The 9,490-nt window shown below is 38.7% G+C and overlaps 1 protein-coding gene across 1 annotated transcript in view; it reads right to left on the bottom strand.

Moving 5' to 3' along the window:
* SLC22A16 (solute carrier family 22 (organic cation/carnitine transporter), member 16) overlaps positions 1 to 5,678 on the bottom strand; it is a 49,886-nt gene extending 44,208 nt beyond the window's left edge. The window contains exon 1 of the mRNA XM_006879159.1: positions 5,632 to 5,678. Coding sequence (XP_006879221.1) covers positions 5,632 to 5,678 — 47 coding nt within the window. The remainder of the gene's footprint in view (positions 1 to 5,631) is intronic.
* Between the last annotated feature and the right edge of the window lie 3,812 nt (positions 5,679 to 9,490).

Below are 9,490 nucleotides of genomic sequence, written 5' to 3'. Positions count from 1 at the left end.
GGAAGGAGTGTTTCTTTTGAAAAAGAGGAGCAAACTGGGGGCCAGGGGGAGAGGGCTGGGCGGGGATAGAAGTGCAGCAATGAATGAATGGAAGTCCAAAATCTCTGTAAATGCTCATTAAAATGATTTTTTTTTTAAAAAAGAAAAGTTACAGCCAAAATTATTCTTGGAGGCAAAGCTTCATCTCTCATACTTTGGACATGATCATTGGAGAGGCTGTTTCTTGGAAAAGGATGTCATGCTTGGGAGAGTTGAGGGTTGGCATTAAAGCTGGAGATCCCCATCAAAATTAATCGACATAGTGACTGCAACATTGGGCTAAAGTGTATTAGAGATAGTGAAGGTGGTACAAGATAAGACAGATTCAGATCTGGTGTTCGTTCACAGGGTCTCTGAGTCATATTTGGCTTAATGGCACCTAACATTTGATTCCAATGTTCAGAATATGTTTGAGAATTTTTTGTATCTATGTTCATGAGGTATACTTTACCATAGTTTTCTTCTTTGATAATTTTTTTGCCTTATTTTGGTATTAAAGTTATACTTTATAAAATAAAAAAAGTGAACTAGGGAAGGGAAAGAGAGGGAGAGGGGGTAAAATGTGCAATTATAAATAAATGTAGATCTAACTTTTCTGTAAACTTCCATTAAAATTACAATTAAAATAAAAAATTGTATTTCAATAAAAGAGCTAATAGTTATGAAGAGAAAAAGTTCAAGCTGTACTTCTGAAGGCATTGTAAACATAAGTTATGTAAAACAGTTGTTTTTTAATGGCACCTCAAAGCCCCATCTTTGCCCACCACCCACTGGACTGCAAGCAGTACTAATACACAAAATCACAGAGTGTGATGGTATCAACTTGCCAACCTCTGCAATCTACAGAAATGGCTGCCAAACCAGTAGGTGGCCTCTCACGTCTCAAAGAAACTTATGTAGATATATAAGTAAAATGAAGTCAGTTTAAAGTGTTGTGACTATCAGGACGCCATAGGCTGGTTGTTGTGGGTCATGGTTTCAAAGCTGACTTCTATCTCTGGCAATGCCCAAGCCACATAATTTACAGAAGGGGGAAGGGGAAAAATAGAATGAAAGACAGAAATTAAGTGGCTATTTTCTAGCACCAGGAGAGAGAGAGAACACATAAATTACTATTTCAGTTAAAATGGGTTAAAAAAAAAAGTAGGACATTACTTGAAAAAAACAAAACAAACTTACTGGTCTGAAAGAGATAAGACTATTGTCCTGAGACAACCTTCTAACTTGAAAGTGAAGATAACACTCCCAGAGGCTGTCTTTCAGCCAATAGTAGATGGGGATATAAAATAACAGCACTCGTACATCTTAACAGTAATCAACTCTATGGGACCAAAGGGCAACATTTGCCACAAACTAAAAATCAGAAGACAGGAGCAGGAAAGCAGCCGAATGTAAATGAGAAACCCAGGGAAGATATGACACATTGCAGGGGCTGCAACTAAAATGATGGAATGATTAGTGTGGGAATTAATGGTTTGAAAATATACTATGTCAACGCTTACCTGAAGCACAATACAAAGGTTGTTTGGAAGGGAGGGTAAGGTCTTTATTGTTGTTATTGTTATATGCCATTGAGTTTCCTGCAACTCATAGCCGCCCTATGCACAATAACTGAACCCTGTTCTGTCCTGAGCCAATCTCACTGTCTCTGACATACCTGTCCCTATTTCCCCAGTTACTGTGTCAACCCATCTCATCCAGGGTCTTCCTCTCTTGCACTGTATCTCCACCCTTCCAAGCAAGGTCCTTCTCCAAGGACTGGCTCCTCCTGGCAACATGCTCAAAATACGTGAGATGGAGTTTCAAAATCCTTGCCTCCAGAGAGCAACTTGGTTTCACCCTCTCCAGGACAGACCTGTTTGTTCTCCCGGCAGTCCATATGTTCAATATTCTTCTTCAGCACCATAACTCAAAAGTATGGATTCTTCTGTCATCCTTACTCATTGTCCAGCTCTCTGATGCATAGCAAGCAATTGTAAACACGATGGCCTGCATAAGGTACACCTTAGTCTCTGGACTGACATTGTTGCTTCTCAGTACTCTGGAAAGGTCCCTGACAGCAGGCTTTACTAATGCAATTCATCTTTTTATTTCCTTGCTGCTGATTCCAAGAGTGTTGATTGTGGAGCCTCACAAGCTAATCTTGTTAACAATCTCAATCTTTCTCCATATATCATGGTACTGCCAGTTGGCCCAGTGGTGAGAATCTTTGTTTTCTTGATGTTAAGCTTCAATCCAAATTGAAGACTGCAGTCCTTGACCTTCTGCAGCAGACACTTCAGGTCCTCCTCAGTTTCAGCAAGCAAGGTTGTGTCATCTGCATAGTGTGAGCTGTTGAAGTCTACGATTTGATTCAAACAGTTTTGGGTTTTTTGGAACAGATTCTAAATTGGTCTCATGTTACACAGCACTTCCTTCACTCAGATTACAGCTACTGGTTGTGCTGTTATTAGATGCTACCAAGTTGGGTTTTGAACTCACAGTGATCCCATGTAACCAAGTAGAAATGTCTCATAGTTTCCTCAGCTGTAAGCTTCACGGGAGCGGATCATCAAGTTTTTCCCTCTGTGGATATACTGATGGGATCAAACTGCTGACCATTTCCAGTTAGTTGTCAAGCACTCAACTACTCTGCCACTGTTGGTCTTGCCATATGCCTTTGAGTCAGAAATAAGTCCTTGCTGATCCTTTAAGAGGCTGTAAATTGCATGAGAGGAAATTTGGCATCTTTCACCCCTGACGAAGCTGGTGGATTCAAAGTGTGTGCCTTCAGTTTGGCTGCACAACTCCTTACCACTAAGCCACTGGAGGCAATAGGACTCTTTAGTCAAAATCATAAAGATATCAATTCTTCCAAAATGGATTTCTAAATTTAACACCAAATCCTAGTAAAATGTAACCTTTTTTTCTTGATTGAGAGAGGGATAAGAGGGAAATCAGGAGGGACCTGATAAACTAATTCTAATAGCCAACAAAAGAGCAAACTAAAAAGTAGCTAAAACATTTTGAAAGAGGAGTTTTGAAGGGAAATAAATCCCACCAGGTATAAAATATGTAATGAAATCACAATAACTAAAACATGGTGGTATGAACACGTGTGCGGATGTGCCGGTCAATAAAACGAGAGAGATAGTCTAGAAAATATCCAAATGCATATGGAAATTAAGCAGAGAACAAAAATAAAATTGCACTTAAAGTCAGTGATAAAAAGATGGATTGGTCAATAAAAGATGTTAGGACAACCAAATAGCCATTTGGGAAAAAATTCTGTATCTTGCCCCCAAATAATTTCTAGGTGGATCAAAGATTTCCATTTCAAAGTTGAAACCATATTAACAGTGGTTCTCAATCTCTTTGGTTTCAGGATCTCTTTACACTTCTTAAAAAATTGAGAGCCCTGTAGAATTTTTTCTCTTTTGAATGTGGACTATATCTATCAATACTTATTATACTAGAAATTTACATAGAAAAAAATGATAAATACTTATTTAAAACAACAATAAACCCATTATGGATAGTTAACCCAAATAACACATTTTTAAGTACAAATACCTATTTGCCCAAAAAAAGTATTAAGCAAGATTATATTATCTTATATGTTAACAAATCTTATTACTATCTAGCTTAACACTTTTTTAATTTGAAAAAATGTATGCAAAATATGAGACCATTTCATTACATGAAAAATATCAGTTACAAACCTGAAAATGTAGAAAAAGGCATTTTATGCACTTTTCTTGGTAAGACCAATGGCTTTTTAAGAGAAATTATAGCTTGGAACTCAAAAAGTAAGAAACACTGACAAAAAACCCCATATTTTTTTAAAAAACAATTATAGTATTTGTTATTACTGATTTTAATGAAAGTTTACAATCCCTCCCCCCAAGTCCACTCCACCTTGTAGCCTTCATTCTGGACTTCTGTCATGAATATAATATCTAATCATATTTCCTTTTTAAACAATTCTCTCACTTATCTGTTTCAATGCAGTATGTATTATTTATCCCCTCTTTTCTTAGTTTTCCCCCAACTCCAACATCAGTCCCACTTCACAACAGTGGCATTATGCAATATTTGTCCTTTTGTAACCGAGATATTTCACTCAGCATAATGTTCTCCAGGGTCACCCATTTTGAATAATAATTCATGAGTTTCTTGTTTTTCAATGCAGCATAGTATTCCATCATGTGAATATACCACAGCTTTTCTATCCATTTGTTTGTTGATGGGCACTTGGTTTGTTTCCAACTCTTTGCTATTGTAAACAAAACCACAACAAACATGGGTGTGCAAAACCCCAAATTTACAGTGTTGCTGTTGTACATCATAGAGTGAGAATGTATCCACAGCTGACCCTTTGATGGGTTTTCAGAGGCAGTTCATCGCACAGGAGGAAATTGCCCATTTTTCTCCAGTGGAGCAGCTGGTGGCCTCGAACCACATACCTTCAGGATTGCAGTACAACTTCTTGCTATTAGACCACCAGAGCTCCCTCTAATTTACATTACAACTCTTTTCCAACTTTCTCCCTACATTGTGACCCTCAGGAGGGCTGACTGAACACATTACCATATTCTTTGCATTCAGTCTATCTAAAATGAGCTTACTTTTTTTTTTTTTTTTTACATTTTCTTTCATTTTTATTGTCTCTCCTAGGATTCTTTCACATCTATTTCCTGTGAATTCTTTCATGTATGGAAATGTTTTCCCACATACTTCACATCCAAAATGACTCTGTCTTGAGGGAATTTGTGCATGCACAGTTAGATAGATGACCAAGATTAGGAAAAGTGTTGCCACATTCTTTTACATTCATATGATCTCTTTCATGTGTGAATTCCTGCATGTACAGTTAGATTAGCAAGCTGAGGAAAAGTTTTCCCACATTCCTAACATTTCTCTCCTATGTGAATTCTTCCATGTGCATTGAGGTGACCTGATCCTCAAGATCTTTTTCCATATTCCTTACATTTGTAAGGCCTTTCTCCTGTGTGAATTTGTCTATGTGTAACAAGGGTGTGAGTGGTACGAAAGGACTTCCCACCTTCTTTACATTTATATAGTCTCTCTTGTGTGAATTCTTCCATGTATAACAAAGGCTCGAGGATCACAAAATTCTTGTCTACATTCCTTACATTCATAAAGTTTCTCTTAAGTGCGAATTCTTGCAAGTACAGTTAGATGATCAAGTCGACAAAAGTTTTTCATACATCCCTGTCATTCATAAGCTCTCTCTCCTGTGTGAGTTCTTACATGTTTAATGAGGTGACCTGATTGTGAAAATGTTTTACCACCTTCCTTATATTCATAAGGTCTCTCTCCTATGTGAATTCTTGGTGTAGGAAGATCACCTGGTTGCAGAAATGACTTTCCACAGTCCATACGTCAATCTTTGCCACATTTCTTACAGTCATAGCTGGTCTCACCAATGTGAGTCCTTGACAGGTTTACATCTAAATGACTGCTTTGCAAGCAGGAAAGATTTGTAATTCTGATGCAAGTTTTCCCAGGGTGCTTGCCTTCAATCCCTTCACATAGGTCCTCTACTGTTTCACTTCTCAAATAGTTCTCTTGGATTTTAGGTAGATTTACCTTGACACAGAATTTTTAAATTTTTCATAATGTGGAATACCAGGCATGGGTAGTCTGTAAGAATCTCAACTGAGTATGTTCAGGGGATAATGTTTCTCCATCATTAATATTCTGAATGCCAACTGAGTTCACATTAGTCAAGGTTTCCATTATCACATCCCTGTTGAGTCTCTTCTGAGCAACATTTAGCAAAGTCCACTCTTTCAGGCTAAAGAGGATGACAACATCTTCAAGAAACAGTGTTTCCATTTCCTTGGTCTACTTCCTGCAATTCTAAAGGAATGTCTTTGCTAATTCCAAGAAATCCCTTCAAGAAGACTGTTCTAAGTGGGAGAAAAGCACAGGGTAATTTGGAGGCAGATGAATAAATGTTTGGACCACACTCCCTTCTCAGTGGCTGAAATCCTTCCTTGGAGTTTACAGAAATGCACAGTGTTCTCTCATTGTCCTCCTCAGCTGTCTGGACTGGGCTAGTTCTCTTTGTACCACACTTGAGACCTAAAAGAGACTATAAGAGCAACACATTTCCTCAGAGAAGACGTATCATTTCCCTGTGAATGCACCACTCCAGCTACTCTGCGAAGGAGGTCCGTGAGCCTGACAGGAAGTGTGAGTCTCCCAGAGAGACCAGGAGCAAACAATCAAGCGAGAGCTGCATCCTCCAACTCAGGAGAGGAGATGCTGTACTCTCTAGAAAATACTTTTATACCTGTTCTACCATCAGTCTGTTACAGTATGTTGTTTTGATTTAGGTGTGTAAGGAGGGGAGACCTAAGAACAACAATAAACCTATCTTACATATCTTCATTGATGATACAGCAACTCAACCAGTAGTAGTTTCTTAAAGACAAATTATAACGTGGAATCCCAAACCATGGCCATAACATGACATTTTTTAAAAATTAAATTCATTGGTCTATCTTATACCTTGAAAAGATCTTTTTCTCACCGATGATTTTTTTACATCACACACTGGTCATTTGGTAAATCTTGGTTTCTAAGTCACACCAATATTCCAAATGCTGATACACTTCATTCAACAATATTTTAAAATCCACATTTTTTAACATCACCACCAATCTCATTAAGAAAATATTTAAATACTGTGAAATTAACAAGATCAAGGTACAGATACAAATTGTCCAAAATTTGGATTTTTCTTGAAAACTTGGATTTTCTCATTGGCAACAAAAACCACCAATAGTTTTCCTTAAACTAACAGTCTCACTTCCTTCATTTTTAAGAACAAGTTCTGTCAAATATCCAGGATGAACAACTATAGTCTATCAGTTGTTCTTCCATGTAAAAGATCATGTTGCATAATAAATGTAGTTTGTTCATTTCAGGACATAACCATGGGGGTGCTTTCACTCAAGACAAACCACAGTACTTACGTCTGCAACAGACTACGAGTGCTTCCATTTCATAACACACAGCCCGTTGCTGCTCTATACATGTAAGGATCAAGATTCAATAAAATTATTTTTTACTGCTTTATGAAACAAACTTTTTAAGTGAAACTAGCTCTTTTAAAAAACTGAGAATTTTGTGCTACTGCCTAATTTTGTGGTAAGGCACCAAGAAGGCTTACTTCCTGTAATTTTTACATCATCAGCTCAAATGCAACACAGTGGAAAAAGCAAACAGCATGTCAGTATCCACAGCAAATTGTGCTGCTAATCCAAAGATCACTTGCTAGTTTCTAGCCATTTGAATCCACTGGTGTTCTTCTGGAAAAAAAGATACAAGTCTCTTCCTGTTACAATTTCCATTCTCAAAAACCTGAGGGAAAGACATTCTCTATGAGTCTAAACTGACTGTCTGACAGTGTTGCTTTTGTGAGGTGCTGGAGTTGTCTACTCATAGTAACCCTATGGACAACAGATTTGAATCTTGTCCTACCCTGCCCCACTCTCATGATTTCTGGTAGGCTCACATCCATTGTTACAGTTATTGTGTTGCTTTGACTCCTTAAGGGGCTTCCTCTCTTTTCCTGACTGCCACTTTTTCCTGTACGATGTCTTTCTCTAAGGACTGACCCAGCCTTGACAACATAGACAAAGTATATGAGACAGAGTTTCACCATCCTTGCCTCTATGGAGCACCCTGGACGTACTCCCTCTGAGACAAACCTATTTCTTCTTTTGAAAGTGCACTAGACATCCAAACTCTTCCTCAATACCACAATTCAAAGACCTCAATTCTTATTCTTCATGTTAGGTACTATCAAGTCAATACAACTCAGAGCAACTCTATGAAAAACAGATTTGAACCTTGTCCTATTGTGTGCCATCCTTATCATTTCTGACATAATTGAGTGCATTGCTGCAGTCGTGTCAATGCATCTTGTTGAGGGTTTTCCTTTCTTTCATCAGCCCTCGACCTTTCTTTTTATCAATTATAATGTTGTTACTGTTATGTGCCATATCATAGCAACCCTATGTGCAACAGCCCTAAACCCTGCTCTATCTCTTGCCAATCTTATTGTCTTTGACACACCTACTCCCATTACCCCAGTCACTGAGTCAATCCATCTCATCAAGGGTCTTCCTCTCTTGCCCTGTCCCTCCACCCTCCCAAGCATGGCATCCCTCTCCAAGGACTGGTCCCTCCTTGCAACATGTCCAAAGTGTGTCAGACGAAGCTTCAGAATCCTTGCTTCCAAGAAGCAGCCTGGCCTTATCCTCTCCAGTACAAACATGTTTGGTCTCCTCACAGTCCATGGTATATTCAACACTTCTCCAGCACCACAGCTCAAAGGCATCAACTCTCCTTCTATCATCCATAGTCATTGTCCAGCTCTATGATGCATAGTAAGTAATTGCAAAGACCATGGCTTCAATCGGGTGTACCTTAGTATCCAGACTGGATATTCAGTAATCTATTCCAACACCAGAACTCAAAGACATCAGTTCTTTTCCTGTTATTCTTGTTCACTGGTCAGCTCTCAGACGCATGGCAAGTGATTTTAAAGACTATAGCCTGAATCAGGGGCACCTTAGTCTCCAGACTGACATCATTGCTCTTCAGTACTTTGGAGAGGTCTCTGACAGCAGACTTTCCCAATGCAATTCATCTTTTAGTTTTCTGGCTGCTGGTAGGTACCAAGAGTGTTGATTGTAGAGCCAAGCAAACTGAAGCTGTCAACAATCTCAATCTCTTCATCATCTCTCATGATGCTGCCAATGAGCCCAGTGGTGAGAATCTTTGTTTTCTTGATGTTGAGCTTCAATCCATATTGATGGCTACAGTCCTTGACCTTCTGCAGCAAGTGCTTCAGATCCTCCTCAGTTTCAGCAAGCTGGGTTGTGTCGTCTGCATAATGCAGATTGTTGATGAGTCTACCTCCAATCCTGATGCCACACTTCTCTTCATAGAGCCCAGCCTCCCAGATAATCTGTTCTACATATAGATTGAAAAGATATGGAGGTAGGACACATCCTTGATGCACACCCTTCCCAATTTTGAATGATTCAGTGTTTCCTTGCTCTGTTTTGATGACTGCCTCCTGCTCCAAGTATAGGTTTCGCATAAGCACAATCAAGTGCTCTAGGATTCCCATTCTTCTGAGTCAGGCACAGTTTGTTGTGACCCACACAGTAAAATAAATGCCTTTGCATAGTGAATGAAACACAGATAGACATTCCTCAGGTACTCTGTTTTCAGCCAAGATCCATCTGACATTAGCTATAATATCCCTAGCACCATAACCTCTTCTATTAGAAGACAATTTATTCTGACTACATATAAAGAGTTTCTTCTGATGTTCATTCTAGTTTGTTCTTTCTCCTCTGTTTTTCTAATGACCATTTGCTCTCTTCATTAATTATATCATTGATGTTATCCTACAACTCATAAG

This window comes from Elephantulus edwardii, unplaced genomic scaffold (assembly GCF_000299155.1).
Source record: "Elephantulus edwardii isolate Elephantulus edwardi_28Jun2011 unplaced genomic scaffold, EleEdw1.0 scaffold00002, whole genome shotgun sequence".
Taxonomy (NCBI): domain Eukaryota; kingdom Metazoa; phylum Chordata; class Mammalia; order Macroscelidea; family Macroscelididae; genus Elephantulus; species Elephantulus edwardii.
This window is presented reverse-complemented; position numbering and strand designations above follow the sequence as displayed.